At 41.4% G+C, this 26,468-nt stretch overlaps 1 protein-coding gene across 21 annotated transcripts in view; it reads left to right on the top strand.

Annotated features, from left to right (window-relative positions):
• LOC140728384 (PTB domain-containing engulfment adapter protein 1-like) overlaps nt 1-26,468 on the top strand; it is a 383,776-nt gene that overhangs the window by 287,157 nt on the left and 70,151 nt on the right. For all 21 annotated transcript variants that reach the window (XM_073047019.1, XM_073047016.1, XM_073047013.1 and 18 more), the window contains 4 exons: nt 13,226-13,324; nt 21,057-21,194; nt 23,466-23,582; nt 26,092-26,184. In XM_073047019.1, the coding sequence (XP_072903120.1) occupies nt 13,226-13,324; nt 21,057-21,194; nt 23,466-23,582; nt 26,092-26,184 (447 nt within the window). The remainder of the gene's footprint in view (nt 1-13,225; nt 13,325-21,056; nt 21,195-23,465; nt 23,583-26,091; nt 26,185-26,468) is intronic.

The following is a 26,468-nucleotide window of genomic DNA, read 5'->3' as shown; positions in this document are numbered from 1 at the left end:
AACAGTCTCTGCGGTAATGGCCATTGCTTCCTTGAATAAATCGCCATCTGTAAAAGGCTTCTTGTGTTTAGCCAAAAGGTGATTTACATGAAATGATGATTCAATAGCAGCCTTATTTTCAGCAGCATGTTTTGTGATTCCCTGATTTCAGCTCATCAACTTCCCTGGCAAGGATTGCACTCTTTGGGGGGCAGGTGTCTTTAAATTTCTGGTGGTTAGTGTTGTGGTGCTGCTCCAGATTCCCTCTTTTAGTCAGTGCTTGTGTTTGGTGGCACAACATACATGCACACTTGTCTTGCACCAAGGGAAATAGAAAATCCTCTTCCCATTCGGGATGGAATTTGTATGTTTTCACCTTCTTTCATGGAGCCTCCGCCATGCTAGCTAGCTACCTTGCAGGATATCACCGGCGAGTGCCGTATATTGATGTTTGTGATGATCTGTACTCTTATCTAATCTAGTTGGTCACTGATGCAGCACAAGCTACGCTGAAAAAATACAACAGTCACACGATGTCAGCACACATGTGACGCACGACACTGGACTGCAGAAAAAGAGAAGCTCAATAACCAGGGAAAGCAACTAAGTGTGGGTTAAAAACAACTTGCATATGCGCTCTAGGGGTAAAATTTGCTTTTGCATCAAAAGGTTTATCAGGCATAATGTATTTGCAGTAACTTCTACTTTGAAAAAGGACCACTCGACGTCTTCATGCCCAAAGGAACAACTTTATCTGGGATGGCAAAACCAATATTTAATATACAGAGGTTTTCACTGAACCCCAGTGCATGGTGGAGGGGCTGTACACACATGCGCACCGGGCAGAAAGAACGGAAATAAAATGCTGCAATCCCGGAAACAACCTCTTTTACAAACAGCTTTCCATAGCAGGAGTATTGCTATATTACCATTATCCTAATTAGTATTACTTATTTTTATAATGCTCACATTACAACAGTATTTGTGTATTTATTTTTCTTTTTTTGGGGGATCTACTGGAAAAGTCCCAAAGATCATCCAGTCGATCACGATTGACTGGTTGTCAACCACTATCCTATACAGTACTTCAATCACCTTAAAATTGTGCTCCTTTCTGTTAGCTGTAATCATCTCTGGCTATCTACCCTCTTCCTTTTATCATCTTTTACACCTCTATTAAGTCGCCACTCATCCTTCTTTGCTTCAAAGAGAAAAGCTCCAGCTTGCTCAGCCTATCCTCATAAGACATGCTCCCTAGTCCAGGCAGCATCCTGGTGACCTGCTTTGCACCCACTCCAAGGCTTCCACATCCTTCCTATAATGAGATGCCTAGAACTAAGCACAAAACTCCAAGAGTGGTGTAACCCTTATGTTATGAGTGATGGACAATGGGGTGCAGAGTTAACCATTCCCAACCCCCCCCCCCCCCCGAGAACTACGAACTATTGCTGTTACTATGCTGCTCATGAGAGAGAGAGAGAGAGATAAAGCCCAGGCAAGAACATTTGCTACAGATAAGAGGGGGAGAGAGACTGTTGATTTACTGTATTATGACTCTTCCTGGATTATTTACCTTCCACTACAAGGACTTTACTTTGCTCGTTAACATTCCTCAGGAGATAGCAGGAGTGGCCTGATTTGATGGACACGGTCATTCAGAGTTGATGGATAGCTGAGACCCCGTGAGTGGGGATAAAAGACAGGTCTGGAGAGACACCCTTCAGACACACCAGTGGACACTGACTGAGTGTTGGGAACCCACAGAAAGGTGGGGGCTTCGGAGACCGAACCAGGAGATCGGTCAGTAAAGCTCACAGTGTGACAGCAGGGCCAGTGGGGACTTGTGTGTGTGTCCACTCATGCCAGAGTGACGAGTCCACCACAGAAGAACGGTCTATCTGAAGACCAGAGGTGTCATAACTGAATGGCCACAACGATACGACGGATTAAGAAAGCCACAAAAGGTTTGCCTGCCGCAGCTGTTGCTGTTACATCTCGCTCGCTCTCTGTCTCTCTCCAACGATTTCAATACAACAACCATAACTACATCAGCATTTATGAACTGAACTCTATACTTTCCTATGACAATTCATTTACCTCTAGACATCGATAGAGCTTGTTTATTATTGATTATTATTATTCCCACACTTTTAGGTTTATTACTGCTAACTTGTTTTATATGTATATTTGCATTTTTGATATTGTATTGTGTAGTTTACTAATAAACACCTTTAGTTTGGTACCACCAGACTCCAACAGATTCTTCTTTCTCTGCTGGTCAGACACCCAGTTATGGGGTACGTAACACTTACTAATGAAGGCCAACACATCTATGAACGTGGAACCTAAGATCCCTCTGTTCCTGCACGGTCATGAATCCTGCCATTAAACCTGTAATCTAACTTCAAATCCGACCTTCCAAAATTATGATCAGCTAATTTTGTGCAGTAAATTCTCAGTTAACTTGAGCATTAGTTTTATTAGGAACTTTATTTAATATAGGCACTCCACAATCAAGTAGAGAAGAATCAAAGTTTTAAATTTTTTTCAGATTTCCAATGGAATCTAACATTTTGTCACCTCTCACTGGCAACAGTTGCCTGTTTTTCTCCTAAATATTGTTAAGTGTCTTGTTCTCATTTCAGTTAGTGTAAAGAGTGAATTATTGACAGATGAGAGCACCACTTAATAATAACGTTAAATCCTGAATGAAACTGCAAAAATAAAATTAATACCATATTGCTTTCACTGTTCATTGAAGCTATCACTTATGTGGTCATGCTGTATTTGAGAATTAGTTGAAGAGATTACCTTAAAACTATTTAATAATTACAGACCAAATAGTTTAACTTAGGTTGCATGTAGTTTAATGGGATCAACTACATGGGAAAACATCTGCCTTCATATAAAAAGGAAAAGTTTAGTCATAAGACATAGGAGCAGAATTAGGCCATTCAGCCCATCAAATCCACTCTGCCATTTCATCCAGCAGAGGAACCATCCTTTCCACATCCATCTTATCGATTCACCTGAGAGTCTGTTGGGGTCATATACCTGTGTTCGGTGCTCCTGGTGTGGCCTCCTGTATATCGATGATGCCAGACGTAGATTAGGAGACCGCATCGCCAAACGTCTATGCTCCATCTGCCAGAAGAAGTGGGATCTCCCATTTTAATTCCACTTCCCATTCCCAATCTGATATGTCAATCCATAGCCTCCTCTACTATCGTGATGGGGCCACTCTCAGGTTGGAGGAACAACATGTACAGCTGACGTATTGGGCCGACATCCTGACGAAGGGTCTCGGTCCAAAACGTCGACTGTACTTCTTCCTATAGATGCTGCCTGGCCTGCTGTGTTCCACCAGCATTTTGTGTGTGTTCCAAGACGATGACTAGTCTTTTCCATAGATGCTGCCTGCCTGGCCTACTGAGTTCCTCCAGTAATTTATGTGTGTTGCCAACAGCATAGTTTTGTTAAGGGAGTGGTTGACGAAGGCCATACATTTGATGTGATCTATGCAGGCATTTGCAATACCATTAATATGCATCCGAATGGCAGCCTGAACAAAAAAGTAAAAGCTTAATGGAATCCAAGACCGACAAGCTCAAACAATCCAAAGCAAAAACAAACTGCTGGAGAAATGTAGCAGGCCAGCCAACATCTGTGAAGGGAAACTGGTGGTCCACATTTTGGGTTGAAACTCTTCATGTGGATATTTCCATCTACAAATGCTGCCTGGCCTGCTGAGTTTCTTCAGCAGTTTGTTTTTTGCACCAGGTTCCAACTTGTGTGGTCCGTCGTGTACTCATTGTTCAGCGCAGGAAATAACGTGCAGTGGTTGCTGTATGTTTTTCTGATTGGAAAGTTTTTTGCTTGTAGATATTAATATGGTTCCTTAGTTGCAAAGTTGAATTTTTTGATGTATTTTAATTACTGAACTTTGAGTTTGAGGTGACAAAAATTGGTGTTGTGGTTAACATTGAAGGGGAGTGATGCAGGATGTTGTAGAAGGTCTGATCTCTGCAGCAGATAAATGACAAGTGGAATAGATTCTGGGGAATTATGAGGTAATGCGTTTGTTGAGTAACAATACAACAGAACATATAATGAATGGAAGTATATTAAATAGGGTAGAAGAACAATGGGACCTTGGGGTGTACAGATAAATAAGGTCATTAGGAAAGCCTAAGTGATGCTTCTAATATAAGAGAAAGGAAACTATGGATGAACTAATTGGACCACATGTTGTATGCATGCACAACCTGACAACAGATGACTGGAATGAAGGAGTATTCTAGAGAAGATGCAAAGAGCATTTTCAAAAGTAGAAAGTACTGGAAGATTGTGGCTGTGAGGAAAGACTGGATAAGAAGAGGCTGAAGAATAAAATAATTAAGGTATAGACATTATGTGAGGATTGAAAAGAATAAATAAGAAATGGCCATTTCCTTTAGCAGAAGGTTCAGAAGTATAGAAGGAATAGAGGGAACATGAGGAAATGTGGTGGTCAGTATCTGGAATTTGCTGCATGAAAGGATGGCAGAAGCAGAAACTCCTGTCCTACTTCAAAAGGGCGTCTAAAACCATAAATTTGGTGCTGTGATGTACGCAAGTGGACTGACCCCAGTATGTTACTGTAAATGCTAACAGTTACAATTGTGAAGGAAATCTCACAACATTTGTGTTTTGTTTGAATGTTGTAAGACTATCTTGTAAGATTAGCCCATCTTGGATTTTTTGATTATTTAACCCTTAGGTTTATTTGGAACCTACATTTAGTCACTGATGTTAAACTAATATGAAGCATGTTGGCCATCAATAGGGCAAAAGGTTGCTTGATTTACTGAAATGATTGGCTTAGAGGGATTGGTTGCCCTCTGTTATGGAGCAAAGAATTACTCACACATACCCATTCTCAGGTAAAACAGACACACACTTATTTGATTAATCTTACACTTCAAGGAAAGTATTCATTTAGAAAGACAAAGTTTGATCAATTTGTGAATTTGTTCATGATTGGAACAATTTTGTGAGGAGCTAGCAAGGAGAGTGAAAGGTCTAGCTTGTTGATGTGATGTACTTGGACATAGCAGGGCTTTTGACATGGCAGGCTGATCAAAAATATAAACACCCATGTGGCAGACTGGCATGTTCAATCTCAAATTTTTCAGTGGCAGGGAACGGAAATTAGCAGTGGCTGAATATTTTTGTGACGAGAATGTGTTGTTTCTAATGGACTCAAAACTCACTCCCTTCTACTTCATTATTTAGTATTAAGTATAGGAAACATGACAAAAAAATTTGTGACTGATAGTGAGAAGTAAAGATACATAGTCTGCTCTGTTGAGTGAAATCTGCACATTCTGCCAAATTGTACGGCACTCGATATTGTTATTCATGTTTAGAAATTAGATAATTTCAGCTATCTCTCAGGAGGTCCTAGGGTGATACAACACTTATTGTATGTACATGAAGACCCCAATGTCAGGAGGCTCGTGGAATTATTATTTCTTTATTCCAGCCTATTGTCTCTAATTCAGCTCATATAGAGGTCTGTGGGATGTAACTTCATAGACTTAGTGAAAACGACTACATCAGTTCCCATCTATGTTGACTTAAGTAATCCCTTGAAATCGAGGATGACTTCCACTCCATTTTTCTGGGTGCTGAAGTGACTAATGAGGCCAATACGTGAACTGCAGACTTCCACAGACAGGGCAAGAGATGCCTTACATGTTTGGCTGGTGAATGGTTTACTACGTCCATCACTTAAGCATAATGTTGCATTTCTTCAAAGACACACTGAGGCACATTCATGAATCTTTTCCTCTCTCCACTGCTGGTCTTTTCCTAAGACAGAGTTCAGAACAAGGTATCAGTTACAATATTCTCGTCTAATATCTGTAACGTGATCATCTGCCCAACTCAGCATGATTCGGATCTATATATTGGTGATGTTGGCATGGAAGAGAAGACTGAGTTCACTTAACCTTCCAGTGAATTGAGAGTTTTACAGAAGCAGGATTGCTGGTATTTTTCAAGTGCTTTGAGATGACTCCCATAGTTTGTCCAGTTCGCCAAAACATGTAGAAAAATAGGCATCACTGCTGTTTACTAAGCCGTCAGTTTTACGCAAGATTTATCTTCAGATCCCTTCTCCTCACTTAACCAAAGGTTGGGCTGGCATTTCAAAGGTGGTGATGAATTTCATCATTAATGTTTGATTCTACTGAGAGATGGCAGGTTGGTAGAGGGCCTTTGTCTTGTTTAAGTATAGTGCAAGACCACTATCTTATTTGCTTCAGTGAAGGTGTTGATTATTTTTAGCTCTGCCTCTGAGTGTGGGCAAATGCAAGGGTTTAACTACTCAAACACAGATGGATTTGCGTCTTTGCTGCATGATTAGTACTCATTGACTTTGCTGCCAAAATCGGACACTGGAAAAAAACAAGCAGAAAGTTATTTTGTTGAGCTGTCTGAAATCTTAGCTGATAGTTGAGCAGCTAAATTACTTCGTATCTACACAAGAATTGTGAAATTATTGTTAGCAAAACACCCTGAATTTAATAGTTTTAAGTGCTGATGGAGCCAAATCATGTTTAAGATGGTGCTATGGAAAGTATGCAACAGCTTACCGGTAGATCAAAAGGCAAGAGATTCGACTAAAAACATTACTTATAATATCTTTCACCCTAACCACAATCTATTCCAGCTGCTACCATCTGGGAAACAATACCGCAGCATAAAAGTCAGGACCAACAGGCTCCGGGACAGCTTCTTCCACCAGGCCATCAGACTGATTAGCTCACGCTGATTTAAGTGTATTTCTATGTCACATTGACTGTTCTATTTATTATATAGTATTATAAATTACTATGATTGCACATTGCACCTTTAGACGGAAACCTAACATAAAGATTTTTACTCCTCGTGTATGTGAAGGATGTAGGAAATAAAGTCAATTCAATCCCATCCTATTCTGAAGTAAATTGTGGTGAACTATCGATGCAGACCATGAGGAGGCGAGGCTGGTTTAGGGGATGAGCCTTGCTGAGGCATGGCGAGGTGCAATGTGTGTGAGCCGGGATCACAGACAGAGTTTATCTCACCGTTGGAGATAAAGTGAGTGACTGAGTGAGTGAGAGAAGTGGCTTGCTGAGCTGAGATTGAAGCTTGGGCTCTTGGAGGGAATCTGGGACTCAGTCTGGTTCAGAAACCCATTGGCTTACTTCTGTTGTCTGCATGATTTGTGATTTTTTTCTCTGTCTTTCCCTGCACATTTGTTTTTGTTCTTTCTTTATTTTTAAATTGGGTTATCCTGGTTTCTTGCTTTGTGGCTGCCTGTAAGCAAACAGATTTCAAGGTGTGTAATTTATACATTCTTTGATAATGCATGTACTCTGAATCTTTGAATAACTCACTCAGCAGAAAACAATAGTAGCTGGGATTGAATTACGAGATAAATGATCTCTTTTTAAGCAAGTCAATATTCCCTCTCATTTTAAAGCACTATGAGTAATATTCTTAATGAAAGGCTGTTGTATCTTTCCTTTATCTCTGAAGTCCTGGTGGAATTCTGAGCTAGATAGTTCTGCCATTATTCAGATCCATAGGAAGACTGATGAACCAACTAAATATGCCAGGGAAATATGATGTGGTAATTAAAAATACAACAAATTGTTTACAGGTATCCTAAGCTTATACTGGAAAACCTTTTGTCAGATTAAAATGGGACATGGAATTTTTATTTTGCTGTGTTATAGTCTTTCTGATTTGTGTTTTAATATATATTTCAATAAAATAGTAGTTTAAGTTCAAAGTAAATTTATTATCCAAGTAAATATATGTCACTATATACTACCTTGAGATTCATTTTTCTTGTGGGTGTTCACAGAAGATACAAAGTAACAATAGAATCAATGGTAAACTACAAACAAAAAAAAGGACAAGCAACCAATCAAGTTCAAATTCAAGTCACTTTTTATTGTCATTTTGACCATAACTGCTGGTACAGTACACAGTAAAAAAAAAAGACAACATTTTTCAGGACCATGGTGCTACATGAAACAATACAAAAACTACACTGAACTACGTAAACCAACACAAAAACTACACTAGACTACAGACCTACCCAGGACTGCATAAAGTACGCAGAACAGTGCAGGCATTACAATAAATAATAAACAAGACAATAGGCATAGCAGAGGGCAGTAGGTTGGTAGTCTGATGACTTCGGGGAAAATCTGTTAAATAAATAAATAGCTGAGTGGCGGCATCTGGGATTCCATTTGTTTCTGTACTCCCGCCGAGTCCATTGGAGAGCAGAATAGACAGGAGAGCCAGCCGGCTAGGGTTTGCTTTTTTCCTGACCTGGACTCCTGCCCGCTCGCCTCACTTCCGCTTCCTCGCACACCCCTTACGACGTCCCCACCTCCGGCCACTGGCATCAGGCGACTCCGAGGACTGCAGGCCCAATTCCCTCAGGAATCAGATCCCCTCAGCAATCTGTAAAAGAAGAGAAACTGTGTAAATATTAAAAAAGAAATAAGTAATAAATGATTTTGTGGACATGAGGTAATGAGTCTCTGCAAGTGAATACATAGGTTGTGGATTCAGTTCAGTGTTGAGCTAATTGAAGTTATCTACGTTGGTCCAGGAGCCAGTACTGTAAGCATATCGTTTTTTTTTTGTAAGCTGTAATATTTGAATATGTGTGAATATTTTAGTAAAACTTTGTAACCTGTCACATAGAAATGAGAACACATAGAAACTTTTGTATGTTTCAGAAAGTTCAGAATCAGATTTAATATCACTGGCATATGTCGTGAAATTTGATAACTTAGTGGCAGCAGTACTATGGAATACATGATAATATGGGAAAAAATAACTAAATCAATTACAGTAAGTTATATGTGCATTTTAAGTAATTAAATTAAAAAATAGTACAAAAACAGAAATAATAAAAGTGACAAACACAAGGAAATCTGCAGATGCTGGAAATTCAAGCAACACACACAAAATGCTGGTGGAACGCGTCCACCAGCATTTTGTGTGTGTTGCAGTAATAAAAGTGAGGTGGTTTTATGGGTTCAATGTCCATTTACGAATCGGATGATGTTCCTGAATCGCTGAGTGTGTGCCTTTGTGCTTCTGTACTTCCTTCCTGATGGTAACAATAAGAAGAAGGTATGTCCTGGGTGTTGGAGGTCCTCAATGAGACACCTCTCCTTGAAGATGTCTTGAATACTATGGAGGCTAGTACCCAAGATGGAGCTGATAATTTTACAACTTTCTGTAGCTTCTCTCAATCATGTACAGTTGTTCCACCCCACACTCCCCCAATACCAGATAGCGATGCAGCCTGTCAGAAAGCTCTCCATGGTACATCTTTAGAAGGTTTCAAGTGTCTTAGGTGACAAACCAAATCTCCTCAAACTCCTAGTGAAATACAGCCGCTGTCTTGCCTTGTTTATAGTTGCATCAATATGTTGGAGACAGGTAAGATCCTCAGAGATCTTGACATCCAGGAACTTGAAATTGCTTATTTTCTCCACTTCTGATCCCTCTGCGGTTTGTGATCCGTTGTCCTACCCTTTCTGAATTTTCCACAATCAGCTCTTTAGTCTTACGGAGTTGAATGCAAGGTTGTTGCTGTGCCTCCACTCAAATAGCTGGTATATGTTGCTCCTGCACACCTTCTCATCTCCATCTGAGATTCTGCCAACAATGGTTGTATCATCATCAAAATTATAGATGGCATTTCAGCTATGCCTAGCCACACAGCTATGGGTATAGGCAGAGCAGAGCAGTGGGCTATGCACACATCCCTGAAGTGTGCCAGAGTTGATCATCAGTGAGGACGAGTTATTAATACCAATCAGCACAGACTGTGGTCTGCCAGTTAGGAAGTTGAGGATCCAATTGCAGAGGCCCAGGTTCCATGGCTTATCGATCAAGAATGTGTATATTTTATTATTAGCGAATTAACTATGCCCAAGGCACCAGCTATACCTGGTGTAGATACAAAACCAGCTAATGATATTGGACAAGGAGGACTTTGTGCTTATTATGTATTTCAGCAGGACCTGTATTGCTTTACGTCAATGTGTGTGTTTTTAAACTCGAGCAGTACGAAGACATGGAGGGACATGAAGAGCTGCCCGAAGATATTCAGTGTTACTAAATACAGTGTTGGTGGGCACATGCATTAGACCTTTATAATCGGAGATTTATATAACACTGCTTTTCCATTTCTGAAAAGAAGACATTTCCTTATTATTTGGACGTTGACCCTGTTACAGGTTCCCTGAGTTGACTTCCATCTTCTCAAAGGAACCCATTCCATTGATGTTGTATCCCTTTGTTGACTTGTTGGTGTATTTTAAAAATTAGTTTATTGCATTTCGTTTTGTTTCTTCGACAGTCTCCTCTGGAATAGGTTCATGATTTCTTTCTGCAGCACACTTCAATAATCACACATCGTCCCATTTTGAATTGTTAGCATTGCCACTTGAATTCTTATATTGCTGATTTATAGCTTGACTCATAATTCTGTTACTCATAGTTACCCCTCTCCAGATTTAACTGAACTGAGCTCTTGTTAGGTTAGTCTTCTACAGCAGGATTATAACTTGTTACGGAATGTTTGGTTCTGTAGTTTAGTAGAATTTATATATGTCTCATTGTTCAAATTCAGTATCCTTGCAATAATTATTCCTTCAGAGGTGCTTTGAAAACTCTGCCATTTGCTGATGGACAATATGGTCAAATGACCATGTGCTTTAATATTATCTTGTTTCATGCAATGTACAAATCGACATTAAATGAACTGTTATCCAAAAGTACATCTGTGACATAGGAACACGGGGTTCAGTTCTTCAATGTACACTTTATTCTAGCGTAGGACCAAAAGTCCTTCATCTCGGTCCATTTTGAATGCCTGTCTCCAAGTACTAAGAAATTATTAATCAATTTCTCACAATAATTGTGTTTTTTAAAATTGATTTCTATATTATACATGTATGTCTTTGCAATCTTGAGTAGTGCACTTAGATATCAGCTGTTCAGATTTTCTGTAATCACACCATTTAATCAAGGCAATTATCTGCACTCATAAAAACAGATAATTCAATATGGAAGTGTCTGAATATTTGTCTTCTCAATATACTTGATACAAGAAGACCACACCATACTTAAAGATGGAAGTTCGGTAATATTCCCATGCTTTGTAGCTTTATCAATTTGCACACTTCCTTCTTTTGAGCTTTATATCATGTTTTTGTAGTTGCCTGAGCACTTCTGAAAACATTGAAAATAATATGGTGTTTGGGGATGTATTAGTTCATCATCTTGATTGCATAGGCAGTCTGTATCTGTGTGTTACATCCATGACATATTCCTATCCTGCTTTGGGATTCTTCCTCTTGTTATTGCTCTGAGATCATAAAGTCCATTCTTACTTATACCTTTCCATTAGCAAAATTCTCTAAAATTCATTGATACCATCTCCAACTGTGTTGCTCTTTTGGAAAAACAAGCCCAAGTATGAGACTTTATAACTTTTGAATATTCTTGCTTATTAAGCCACAAATAAACATATCTCATGATGCATAACGTGAGAGGCCCCAAGATTATTGTGCCAAGAGGTTCTTCAACAATAACAACCTCTTGCTTGACTTCTCTTTTCAACTATCATCTTGGTAAGTCTCGGCAAGTTTTGATGGTTTGAGGTTTAAATGATCTTGTGACTTTTGTGCTACTTCAGAAATATCTTTCGCTTTCCATGATTGTTAAAATACTTGCTGTTATTGTACATTCATCACAACTCACTTTAGATAAGATACTGGTTTTTGTGCATTCAAGTATTGCACTATTTGTGGAAAGGTATTCTCACCATTGAGGTATTGAAAAGAAAAACATTTCCAAGCATCCAGTCATATATCCCAAGCCCTCAAATGGAACCTGCTTAGGATTGTCCTGTTCTTGTTCTTCGCAATGCCCCAGTTTCTATCTGAGGATTATTATTCAGTCTGGCATCTTCCTTCCTCCTTTTCAGTCTTGACGAAGGGTTTCCGCCTGAAACATCATCTGTTTATTCATTTCCATAGATGCTGCCTGACCCTGCTGAGTTCCTCCAGCACTTTGTGTGTATTGCTTTATTTATGTTGCTAGTTATTTTACATTTTTGATTATGTTGTATATTATTACCCCAGAATACAACTTGTTGGACTTCAAATAATCAAAGCAAGTGATCGTGGATTTCCAGATTGTCCCAGTGATCATTTTCCTTACACTTTACAAGTTTCCAAGGCCTCTTTTGACCTTGCATCCTCATCACTGGTTTGCAACATATATTCATTGTACATAGCTTCCTCACTTTGAATCCAAAAATAGAGTGTATAGAGCAATAAAATAAGATGGGAAAAGCGACTAGAAAAATGTGTGGGTATAGTATTTTTGTTTTTAGCTACAATACACATTTTATGTATTTTTTCATATGGTTAATGAATGTGCTGCTGATGATAAATTGCTATTTCAATAGCTGCATTCTTTTTAACAAAAGAATTACTCTGTAAATTATCCAGTCATTTTTGAAACGTTCGCTTGCTTAGGGCACTTCGGTTACCATTAATGGTGCCCTTGATTTCAAGAAAAAGAGAAGGAAGTGCCAAGTTTAATTGTGCTTAATGCAGTTATAATTGGATAGAGTCGGAGATTTGACAAAAACAAATGCCTCTTTTTTGGAGTTCATGGAGATTGTCCTTTCTTGTAGTATGTGATGGATTCTGTTCTACTATACTATTGAAAGGATACTGCAAGAATGGGCAAGTCCAAATTTTATCTGTAATGTACTTAGGACATGCGGGTTGAAACATTCAGACTTTGGATAGAACAACAGAGCTTTTTTATGTGGAAATTACTGATATAAAGCAATTTGAAGTCAGAATAGAAGATATAATTAAGCAAGTTTTGAAGCCATTTTGTATTTAATCTTTGTTTGACGGACTTTAAGAGTTGTTCATTAAATGTTGCATTTACTGATGTTAGTTTTTTTTGGAGCCATTTGAAGTTTTTAGAATCAAAAATCCAATATTTTGCGGATTTAGTGTGCTCTTATTTAATAGAGTTTCTTCTAATAGGATGTAATTAGGAATATTTTTATATTTTCATTTTTATATAAATTATATTCTCATTTATTAGTGCAGAAAAACAAAACCTGGAAATTGTCTTATTTTATTTTTAGTTTGCAAGACATATAAAAAAGTCAGAAGGTCAGAAGACTCCCAAAGTTGAACTACAAATCTCCATCTATGGCGTCAAAATTTTAGACTCCAAAACAAAAGTAAGTAATTCTTAACAATTAATAATTATTCAAATAATTTTCTGGAGGATCAACCTGTATTTCATAGCATATAAACATTTTTCATCAGAAACTGCATGTTACTTCTGAAAAAATAAGAACTAGAAGACATGAATTATTGTAAGCAAGCAAGATGTATTCATGCTTGATCCTACTTTTTAAGAAAATAGCTATTGGATAGACAAACATGATTTATATACCATGATGATCACCACAACCATTGTGCATTTTCAAACATTTCCATTAGATTAGAAATTAGAAAATATAATTTCTAAAAGTGAGTCAGGAAATGGGAAATGACAGGCCTGTTAGCATAATATATGTTGTAATGAAAATGTTGGAAATAGTTTATAAAGATATTAAAGTAGGATATTTGTGATTACCTTGGGGGTAAAATATTCAAGGTAACCTCAGATGGCACAGAATCCTCATTTTGGCCTTATTTGGGTCAAACTTATACTCTCTTATGCCATGCACTCTTTAACTGGCATTAACCAAAAGTTAATTGCTTCCATTAGCTTTGTATAATGGACTTGAACTTCTCTGAACTATTGCTCAGTTAAGGAATCCATCTTCTTCTAAGCTGATTCTTCACTTAATATTCTTAGTAATTGCTCCCATCACTCACTCCAGACTCTTACTATTTTCTTTTCTTTAATTCCTCCCTGCTGAATTTGTTAAGAAAAAATCTATCTCACCAGTTATCCCCCCCCCCCCCTTCCACAGCATCTCACAATCCCTCCCCACACTCGGCCTCAAAGGCAGTACCTACCAAGAACTCCACCACTGATGCCCTCTTCACATGGCTAACATTGGACTGGGGGATGGTAGCCTGAAATCACACACTAACAGGTTCAGGAACAGCTACAGTCATCATGTTCTTAAAACAAACTGTGCAACCCTAGTTCTATATCAGCAATGGAACACTATAGACTACGCCTTGCACAACTGTAGACTTGTTTCTCATTGTTTTTTGCACTAATATCTTGTTTTGTGCAGATTTTTTCTTCACTGTTATATAATGTATGTATAATTTATGTTCTGTGTGTTGTCTAAATCTACACACGTCTGACGCTACCACAGGCAAGTTTTTAACTGTATCTGTGTCTCACCATATTTATGCACATGACAATAAACTTGAATTGGCTTGACCTGATGCGTATTCCCCCTTCGCCAAATTATCGCTACCTGTCCCACCCATCTTTACCAATATAACTATCTCCTCTTTCCTGCCTCAGTGCCACTCACCACATTAGCTGATTAAAGTATGCAAAATGTGGAGAGGCATAACAGGGTAGTTACTCAAGTTGTAGAAATGTCAAATACTACCGAGTACAGGTTTAAGTTGAACTGAGGAAAGTGGTTTTTATACAAAATGTTAGCTGTCTGAAATATGTTGCTAGGGAAGGTGCTAGCAGCAGATACAATAGCAACATTGGAAACAGCCTTTGCTGCTCATAATGTTCTTTCTTTATGTCAAATTACTCATTAGTTTTCAAATCTCCAGAAGGAAAAAAAATCCAAGTTCATCCAATTTCACCTTCTGGCCAAAACACTTCAATAGGGTTCAATAAGTATACTTAATGTCAGAGAAGTGTATACAATATACATCCTGAAATTCTAGGCAACATTCAGGTGAATTTCTTCTGCACCCTCTCCAAAGCCATTACATCTTCCTCATAATGTGGTAACAAAATCTACACACAATATTCCAAATGTGGTCTACACAGCTACACATAACATGCTAACTTTTATATTCAAGTTCCCATCTGATGAAGGCAGAAACGCCCTTTGCTTTCTTTTCCATCATATCCAATTGTGTTGTCACTTTCAGGAAGTTATGGAGATGACCCCAAGGTCTCTATCTCTAATCAAAGCCCTTAACATCAATGTAGACAACATCCGCTGCCCTAACCACGTTTAAGCTTCTTCATCCGTAGAAACCTCAATGAAATTTGTGAGAAGTTCAAGTTTAGTTGACGTTCGACCATCCATGAATTTCCATGAATGCAGACAAATGACATAGCATAAAGCACATATAAGATAGCAAGCTCGTATAAGATGTCAGTAAAATACAGTCACACAAATATATATAGTCCCAGACCCTGAGTCCATCAATGTTGCAAAAATCTGCATCGAAAGCAACACAGCTTGTCTTCTGCTGAGCAAACACCAGGGGCAGCAGCAGCTCCAGCTTGTATACCATGCTATACTGCCTCCAGTGGAGCACACTGACCGTAACACCTCTCTCCTGGATGGCTGTAAACAGGCAACATCATGGTTTGAGGCGTAGTTCTCGCTATGACCAAAGCCACGTAGCTCATCCCTCAGCCAATTAATCAGTGAATCGGACTTGCAGCATTCCACATTGACAATGTACAACAGGGTGATGACACCCTGTTAGACTGCACACCAGCTGCGCGCCGGTACCGTCTTCTCCATGGTCTCTGGTGCAGGCAGCAGCACGATCCGCACCAAGCCCAGCTCCTCCAGTTTCTCTGTCAATGAGGCTACACCTGCAGTACTTCACTTTTTCAATGTCCAGCAGATCTTGCGATCATAAAAGATAAGTTTAAAAAAGACAATTATACATCTTTGGTTGACCCAGTAGTGATTGAGTACACCGCCATCTTACGGGATGTTACCAGAACAGCTGTGCTAGCTATCCATAATAAATTAATGCTTTTCCACATGCAAATGATTCCTTTCCCCTAATGAGTTTCTCCAATAATTTCCCTACCTTCGGTGCAAGACTCACTAGCTTATAAAATTCCTGGTTTGTCACTGCTTTCCTCTTAAACAAAGGAACAAGATTGGTTATAATCCGGTCCATTGGCACTTCACTCAGCACTCGAACCGGCTCACAAATCGGCGTGCGCTGGCATTGAGGCCAGTCCCAAAAAGGGCGCCAAGTCTGCTTCCCCAGCAAGGGGAAAAGCCCGCGCGCGGGACGGGACTGTGAATACGCGCCCCCTACAGCATTCCCGCCCGGGGAGGGCGGGATCAGGAAGGCTTTAAAGCGAGGCCGCGAAGTTTGAATAAACCTCTTTTGTAACTGCAACTCATCGACTCCGTGTCGTTATTTTAGCGCTGCGTGTAGCACACTGCTACAATTGGTGACCCCGACGGCCCAAACGATATTTGGACCGGAGATGAATGACACTGCATCTGTTCATGCAGTTTCGTTAAAACTGCCAAGCTTCTGGACGCTGCAGCCTCACCTATGGTTCCAGCAAGCAGAAGCCCAATTCCACGTTTGGCAGATAACCTCGGATGCCACACGTTACTACTACGTGGTGAGCTCCCTCGACCAGGAAACAGCGGCCCAGGTTGAGGAGTTCATACAGTCTCCCCCAGCGGTCGGCAAATACACGGAATTCAAAGCCCTGCTCATAAGGACTTTCGGACTCTCACGGCGCGAGCAAGCTGCCCGCTTACTGCACCTGGATGGTTTGGGAGACAAGCCGCCATCGGCTTTGATGAACAAGATGCTGTCCCTGGCCGGAGGACACAAGCCCTGCCTCATGTTTGAGCAGGCATTCCTGGAGCAGCTGCCGGAGGACATATGCCTGCTGCTGTCCAACGCGGATTTCAGCGACCCCCCAGAAGATGGCGGCCTGGGCAGACGTGCTGTGGAAAGCCAAGAAGGAGAGTGGGGCGTCCGTTGCACAGATCACCAGGGCACACTCCCAGCAGTAGACCAGACCAGGCCCGGCAGCAGAGCCCACTAACCCCAGAGGGAGGGGTGAGGAGACCAACGAACAATGGTGCTTCTACCACCAACGGTGGGGCACAGAAGCCCGCCGCTGTAGCCCGCCCTGCAAGTTCCCGGGAAACGCCAAGGCCAGCTGCCGATGATGGCTACGGCGGCTGGCCATCGGGATAGCCTCCTGTATGTGAGCGACAAGCGGTCGGGACGCCGCTTTTTGGTCGACACCTGAGCCGAGATCAGCATCTTACCTCCGACGAGTTACGACACCTGCAACAGGGCACCGGGTCCCACCCTGAGGACCGCGAACGGCAGCACAGTAAGGACCTACGGCACCCGTACGGTGCGGTTACAGTTCGGCTCCAGCCAGTTCACGTGGGACTTCACACTGGCCGCCGTAGTCCAACTGCTCCTGGGCGCGGATTTTTTGTGGGCTCACAGCCTACTGGTCGACCTGCCAAGGAAGACACTGGTCCACGCCGAGACCTTTCAAACATTCTCCCTGGGTGAAGCCCAGTTGCCAGCCCCACACCTCGACTCCATCACCCTGTCCGACAACGACTTCACCAGAGTCCTGGCGGATTTCCCATCGGTTCTGGCACCGCAGTTCATGGCAGCCATGCCCAGTCACGGCGTACAGCACCACATCCTGACACAGGGACCACCCCTACACGCCCGTGCTCAGCGGCTTCCCCCGGACAAGCTCCGACTGGTGAAGGAGGAGTTCAAGAGGATGGAGGAATTGGGGATCATACGGCGGTCCAACAGCCCATGGGCCTCCCCCCTACACATGGTGCCCAAAGCATCAGGAGGCTGGAGACCATGCGGCGACTACCGCAGGCTGAACGAGGCTACAACACCGGACTGCTACCCTGTGCCGCACATACAGGATTTTGCAGCAAACCTGCACAGCGCATGGATCTTCTCCAAGGTGGACCTCGTCCGGGGATACCATCAAATCCCGATGCATCCGGACGACGTCCCCAAAACGGCACTCATCACCCCGTTCGGCCTTTTCGAGTTCCTCCGCATGCCGCACAGACGTTCCAGCGGTTAATGGACGCAGTGGGATGCGACCTGGACTTCGCTTTCATCTATTTGGATGACATCCTCATAGCCAGCAGCAGTCGTCAGGAGCATCTGTCCCACCTCCGTCAACTCTACGCCCGACTGAGTGAATACGGCCTGACAATCAACCCGGCCAAATGCCAGTTCGGGCTCGACACCATCAACTTCCTGGGCCACAGGATTACTAAAGATGGGGCAACCCCTCTGCCCACTAAGGTAGACGCAGTCCGCCATTTCCCCCGACCCAACACAATCAAAGGCCTTCAGGAATTCGTGGGTATGGTAAATTTCTACCACCGCTTCCTCCCTTCAGCTGCCCGAATCATGCGCCCCCTGTTCGCCCTGATGTCGGGTAAGGGCAAGGACATTACCTGGGACGAGGAGTCCGCCGCCGCTTCCATTAAAACGAAAGAAGCCTTGGCAAACGCCGCGATGCTAGTGCACCCTCACAGTGGACACATCTAACACGGCAGTCGGTGGGGTACTGGAACAACTCATCGAGGGTCGCTGGCAACCCCTGGCGTTTTTCAGCAAACACCTGCGACCACCCGAGCTCAAATACAGTGCTTTTGACCGTGAACTGTTGGCGCTATACCTGGCAATCCGGCATTTCAGGTACTTCTTAGAAGGTAGGCCCTTCACCGCGTTCACGGACCACAAACCACTTACCTTTGCGTTCACGAAGGTGTCCAATCCCTGGTCGTCCCACCAGCAGCGCCATCTGTCCTACATCTCTGAATACACGACGGATGTCCGGCATGTCTTGGGAAAGGACAGTGTTGTGGCGGACACTCTGTCTCGCCATACCATTCACGCCCTGTCCCAAGGGGTAGACTATGAAGCATTGGCGGAGGCGCAGCAGGCAGACGAGGAGATCCCAAGTTACAGAACCGCAGTCTCCGGTTTGCAGCTCCAGGACCTCCCCGTAGGCCCAGGTGAGAGGACCCTACTCTGTGACGTCACCACCGGCCAACCCCGCCCAATCGTCCCGGCAGCCTGGCGGCGGCGTGTTTTTGACTCCATTCATAACTTAGCGCACCCCTCCATCAGGACAACCGTCTGGATGGTCTCCAACAGATTCGTTTGGCACGGTCTCCGCAAGCAGGTCAGTGAATGGGCCAGAACGTGCATGCACTGCCAAACAGCCAAGGTGCAGCGACACACCAAAGCTCTGCCGCAGCAGTTCCACCCCACCCACCGGCATTTCGACCACATTCATGTGGATATCGTGGGCCCCCTGCCAGTGTCGCGAGGAGCGCGGCACCTCCTGACTATCGTGGACCGGTTCACAAGATGGCCAGAGGCGATCCCGCTCACCGACACCACCTCTGAATCTTGCGCCCAAGCACTGATCGCCACCTGGGTATCTCGCTTTGGTGTACCGGCCCACATTACCTCCGACAGAGGCGCCCAGTTCACCTCCAGCCTGTGGTCAGCTATGGCCAGCCTTTTGGGGACAAAGCTGTACCACACAACTGCCTACCACCCACAGTCGAATGGACTGGTGGAGCATTTCCACAGTCACCTGAAGTTGGCTCTCATGGCCTGCCTGGGAGGACCTAACTGGGTGGACGAGCTTCCCTGGGTCCTGGTCGGAATCCGCACGGCGCCCAAAGAGGATCTGCACACCTCGTCGGCCGAGTTGGTGTACGGCGCACCCCTGGTCGTCCCAGGAGCGTTCATACCAGCCCCAAGGGGGCAAGAGGAAGAACCCGCAGCAGTCCTGGACAGACTACACGAGAGGCTCGGTAACCTGGCCCCCATACCCACCGCAGCATGGGCAGAACCCGACCTGCGTACACAAAGACCTGCTAAACTGTAAGTTCGTTTTTGTACGACGGGTCGGACATCGGGCACCGCTACAGCGGCCCTACGAGGGGCCGTTTATGGTGATCAGAAACAACGGGTCCACATTTGTGCTGGACATCGGGGGGAAGAGGAGGTTTTCACGGTGGACCGACTCAAACCGGCCCATGTGGACGTGGCGCAGCCGGTCGAGATTCCAGCACCGCGGCGCAGAGGCAGACCTCCCAAACAGAGTCCGGCCCAGACTGTGGATATTGGGGGGTGTATTGCCGGTTCTGAGGGGGTGAGGTTATGTGGCGACCCACTTCCCAGCGCACTCGAACCGGCTCACAAATAGGTGCGCGCCGGCATTGAGGCCAGTCCCAAAAAGGGCGCCAAGTCTGTTTCACCAGCAAGGGGAAAAGCCCGCGCGCGGGACGGGACTGTGAATACGCGCCCCCTACAGCATTCCCGTCCGGGGAGGGCGGGATCAGGAAGGCTTAAAAGCGAGGCCGCGAAGTTCGAATAAATCTCTTTTGCAACTGCAGCTCATCGACTACGTGTCGTTATTTCAGCGCTGCGTGTAGCACACCGCTACATCCTGATAAACAAAAAATCATAAAATGACATTTCCCAAGCAATATGGAAGAGAAATTGTAGGCGTATGAGACTGGTTTCTTGAGCGGGATTATACATTGCAGCAAATGGCAGTGATGAAAATTTGTATGTTGCTTTTCCTAATTAGATGATTTTCAGTTGAAGAACTAAATTTCTAAGTAAAATGTAGCATCAAGAAAATTAGCACTGTATTCAAAAGGTTTATTATCATTAGTAATTTATCCTGGAGTTCTGTATTGGAGAAACTGAGATGGAGATTGGTAGAAAATTATGCAGGAAGATATTGCTGTCATCTTTGTAGCTTAAAGTAAGCCATAATTGATATCATCTTTGTAGCTTAAAGCAAGTTGTATTAGAATAAATTAGTCATATTAATTATATTAAATGTTCTTAATTATAAATGGTCACTCCTTAAGAGATCAGTAAGGCTCAACTATTTAGTAAATACTGCTCAGAAATCTTCTGTGACTTGATTTCTTTTCATCTGATTACAATGGTGAATAATGAAAATACTTAACTGTGTTTGCCTTGCAGGAAATTCTGCATAATTGTCAATTGCACCGAATATCCTTCTGCGCAGATGACAAAACTGACAAGAAGATATTTACTTTTATTTGCAAGGATGCTGAGTCAAATAAACATTTGTGCTACGTGTTTGACAGTGAAAAGTGTGTAAGTCTACAAAAGAGATGTTAGGCTATGCTATTGAAGAAATTCTGTGGTAAACATAATGTAAATCATTTCAGAATCAGATATTGCTAACATATGATGTGAAATTTATTCTTTTGTGCCAAAAGTGCAGTACAAAGACATATAAGTCTATAAAAATAGTGCAGATTAAAAATGATATTCATGGGTTCATGAATCATTCATAAATCAGATATTGTAGGGGAAGAAGCAATGTGAACTGTCGGATTTCAAGCTGCACTACCTCATCTTTGATGGTAGTAATGAGAAGAGGGCATATGCTGGATGGTAAATGGCCTTAATAATGAATGCCACCTACTTGAGGAACTGCCCCTTCAAGGTATAGTTGACATTTATTTATTTAAATTTACTGGCATATAGCATAAAATAGGCCCTTCTGGCTCTTCATGCCTTGCCTCTCAGTAACCCCTGATTTAATATAGCCTAATCATGGGACAATTTACGGTGACCTATTAACCTACCAACCAGTAAGTATGTCTTTGGATTGTGGGAGGAAACCAGAGCACCTGGAGGAAGCACACACGGTCAAAGGAAGAATGCATGAACTCCTTATAGGCAGCTGTGGGAACTGAACCTACGTTGCCGGAACTATAAACCACTGTGCTAGCTACTGTGCCATCCGTATGTTGGGGGTGTAGTGGTATTGGGCCTGTGATGGAGCTCCACTTACTTGTAAACCAGTTTGTAAGAATGTTTGGTGTGATACCAAATTTCCTTAAATCCCTAACAACATGGAGCTGCTAGCATGCCTTTGTCATGATTACATCAATGTCTTGAGCCCATTTGTTCACTTGGGCTTAGTTCAATTCATAGATGTGAATTAGGATGGTCTGTGTATTGGAATAATCAGTAGGTAGAGGTGATTTGATTTCCCTACAGCAATGTATTTCTTAAGTGAATGCATGTTCTGTAACACAGTTTCTCTCCTTCGAGATCGTTTACGTGCTACATTAGGAAATAGCCCCATCCCTGAAAATATATCTGACACCAGCCAAACTGAATTTAGCTCAGACATTTTTTTTTACCATAGCACCCTTTAAAATATGCCATGGCCACATTTGCCTTAATACGATGTGTCATGACTTCTGCATTAGGAGCATTGTGAGCTTAATCTATTTTTCCCCATGCACATGAAAGTTACTCAATAAAAAATTGCCTTTTTTTTCTTGAGCCTCTATAAATTTTGCTTAGGTGTCAGAATTGTTACTAAAAGCAAATGTCAGATACAATGATCTTGAAGGTTGAAGCTAAAACTTGGGCTAGCAGAGAGAGAGTGCAGCATGACATTAGGTGACCTGATTGATACTGTCGGGGTGTTGCACTAAATGATGGTCAGTCTCGCCTCCAGGGAATGCAGTGTACAGCTGCTTGGAAAATAGTGGAGAAAGAGACCCCAGGGATAAGGCTGTCAGCTGCTTTCACTAGCTGTGCCAATTCTGAATTGCAATATGCTACTTGTTCCTTTGAAGCAGGTGGCACAGTTATTCAACTGTGTCAGCTAACAAATCAAAGCAACTGCATCTTTTGATGTAAATATGGGCATGAAGCTATTACAATTGAGCCTGAGCAATCTGGCATTGTTTCAGGGAACATTCTGAAAGGGCAATATATCATGACAATATTGTAAACTTTTCATTGGCACGGTCCCTTCTGGATCAGTTGATGTTCTCAGAGGAGAAAAGATACAATATGTGTTTCTGTGTTGTACATAGTATTATACCCAATTATTTGGTTTGACCTTTCGTGTTCAAGAAAATCAAAAGAATGCATTTTGAGAAGACTAATGGTTAGATATATTGAATCTGTGTTAAACATTTTATGCTTTCTTGAAATAGTAATTATTGGCAAAAGCAAACATTCAGGATTTAATTCAGTCCAGACCAAATCACTTCCATAGAAGGAAATACTGAATTCAAACTAAACAGCAGGAGTTACAGTCCTATTAATTTGGGTAGAGAGAATGTCATGGATATGGTACTTGGTTTTGTACACTTTAAATTTCCAAGTTGTGTGACTCTGGTATGTGGTTAGATGATACGCATTGAATAAAATTAGTTAAACACTGACCATATGTTTTAAAATTCAGATAAATAAGGCCATTTATTTATAGAAACATAGAAGCATAGAAAATTTATGAATTACCTTTCATGATCTCAGAGCATATTTCTGAAGTTCTGCTTCAACAGCAATCTCAAAATCTTGGACGGAAATGAGAATATTTTCAATCTGTTTCAGGCTGAAGAAATAACACTGACTATTGGCCAAGCGTTTGACTTGGCCTACAAGAAATTTCTGGAAACTGGAGGAAAAGATGTTGAGACAAGAAAACAGATTGCCAGCTTACAGAAACGAGTGAGTTTAAAATGGATGCACAATCAAATGTACTGGCCTAAACCATTGATTTAATGAGTATTAATTGTGAATTTGGTCATTTCCATGAATCTTTGGACATGTGAAATTTCAGTAGGAATTTGTAATGCATATGTCAATGCAAGTAATATGGTGCTAATGATGTAACCATGCACATATAACATTTTTAACAAAATTCAGGATCAAATTTGATAAACATGCAGCAAGTCAAATAAGTTGCATCTCTTAGTAGTTTATAAGCCATGGGTTATGATAATAATTTCTGTTAGTTATCAATGGAAATCAAATGTATGTACTTACTTTCTCCATGGTTTAAATACGGATAAGTCTTCCCATTATTTTGCTTGGAAAGTTAGAGGATATTTGATGTTCAAATTAAACCTCCCATCTGAGTCGATCTGTAACCCAAATATCCATGTTGGTTTCTTTCCTGAGAATGGTTTTCATCCTGAAAATCATTATACTGCATATACTTCCCAGATATTCTTCAGGTTTCTGGTGTTCCTAAACTTTTCAATTTTCTTCCAGCTTGGGGATACATTGGGGCAGATTTTATACACAAGTGTCAATCTGCCCAAAATTATTAACATCAGATGTTAATTTTACCAGAGTAGAAGTGCTCCATAAGCACTCAGTATTTGCAAATGCTGTGTAATTATTCTGATTACTAATAACGGTAGAAACGAATTGAAAATACCAAACTTGCCATGAAACTTGTGGAAACCTTAAATATGATAGGAAATAGCTCGGAATAGCCTTAAGACTGTTGTTTAATGCTGGAGTCTTGCCATTGTCATGGGAGTACATCCAGTATGATAGAAATATGCAATATAGACAAAAGTAAATCAATTATTATTTCTGTGCCAGAGCATTGGCACATGCCAAACTACAAAAATAAAGATACTCTGCCTTTCCATTCTTCTCTTGTACAGCTTTATTAGTATGCACTTCTGGTCTGGTTTTTCTTTCAGTGTGGTAGTTCTCCATGGGGCAATAACTTCAACATATTTGTGATTATGTATATGTAGGATTAAGATCAAAATACGGTTTAGTGTCAACTGTAATTAGAGTTTATTTTAGCTATAGGTGGTCCTACTTTTATAATAAGCTTTTAAAGCAGTATATTCCCTCAAGCTGTCTTGTGAAATCAGCATAAAGGAAGTCATGAAAGTTTAGCATAGAATTGTATAATGCAAATTTTGTTGGAATTACCATTTTCTTTGTGGGTGCTTATAATCAAAAATACAGGAAACAAAATTTTTAATGAATACTGTTTTTCCGTGTATAAACCTAAAAACTTTGCCAACATTTTGAACAAACTTGAACTGAAGGTCATCAATCTTTGATAGTCACAAAAGAGCAGCTAACATGATTTCACTCCAAAGACTGCAAAAACTTCGGGCAAAATCTGCTGCGATCTTGTTCAGTAGCATACACTTAACAAAGTCTGTGATTTCTGCTCTGGATCCTACATGTCTGATGTGGAGTAGAGGCTTCTGGCAGGCAGAGATTTATCAATCATCTATTGCATGCAGAACATGCCCCACTCAGGTCACTCCCTTGATGACTGTGCATGTTTACATGCCCTGCATGAACTATGGTCCTCACTGCAAAAGGCTTTCACTCCTAACGTGAGGCCCACTTTGATACAACTTAAAAGTATCTGCAGTGGTGTTCAGCACTAGGATTCAGTTCTGGCTGCTTTTGGCTCTTCTGAAACTCAGACAATTTATGCCAGAAGCACCTGTAATTCTGAAAGTGATTAGATGCAAGTTATGTTTCCAAATCTGAAATTGGTCTTGAATTGATGTACAACATCTCAACCATGGCCATTGTAATGTTTCTCACTGGGGTTGAATACTTGGAAAACAACTGATCTTCTGAACCCACGCTTTACAGTCCAGTAATGTAAGGTGACATCTTACTTGGAATATTGGTTATGACAGAGCCATTCAAATTTTATGAGATGTATCACTTGCAGCTCTACTTGATTGTCATCACTCAATGACCTAATTGCAGAATTATAGCTGTTACTTGGGTTTGAAAGAAGTGGGATGCAAGTTTAGCCCTTCAATATTATTGCACATTTTCAATGATCGATACTGTATATGGATGCCCTGCTAATTAGGTTCTCTTTGTTGGAATGCATGGTGCAAATGAGGTTGGTGTGTGAAGTGAGTTTCTGCAACTTTAACTAAGTTGCTCAGTAGCAATTTCTGTATGTGCATGAACTACTACTTGTATCTAAACATACAATATCCAAGGAATGTTGCCTTCTCAGACTTAACAAGAAAAATTGCTGCAGTATCTTTCACACTTCATTTAATAAAACACCAGCCATTGTAATAATCATACATTTCATGATTTATTTTAATCCTTATGCCAAAGATAGAAATCCAAGGTCTATTTTATGCGCAGAGGCAAGGTTGAATTTACTTTGAACTTCTGTGAAAGTAATCGTGCAGTTTTACAAATAAAATTGCTTTTACAGATTCAAGAACTGGAAACGGAGAATATTCAATTGAAAAAGAAAGTTCAGGAACTGGAAATTAAAGTAAATGTCACTCAAGGTCCATCATCACCAGTAAGTACATAATGTGTGACAGACATATTTTCATTTAATCTGTAATTATTTGTTCAATATTTGGTCATTACAAAACAGAATAGAAGTATTCTAATAAATAAAGATTATTTCTAGTGTATTTACCCTTAGTAAATGTTTTCCAAAAACTGTACTCCTTTTTTCTTAAGATTATGTTGAAACTCAGTTATTAAAATGCTGGATCTGTATTTATACAGTGGCACTATTTTAACATAGAAACATAGAAAACCTATAGCACAACACAGGCCTTTCGGCCCACAATGCTG

The sequence above is a fragment of the Hemitrygon akajei genome, chromosome 5 (assembly GCF_048418815.1).
Source record: "Hemitrygon akajei chromosome 5, sHemAka1.3, whole genome shotgun sequence".
Lineage (NCBI taxonomy): Eukaryota > Metazoa > Chordata > Chondrichthyes > Myliobatiformes > Dasyatidae > Hemitrygon > Hemitrygon akajei.
The sequence above is the reverse complement of the archived record's forward strand: the minus strand, read 5'-3'. Positions and strand labels throughout refer to the sequence as shown.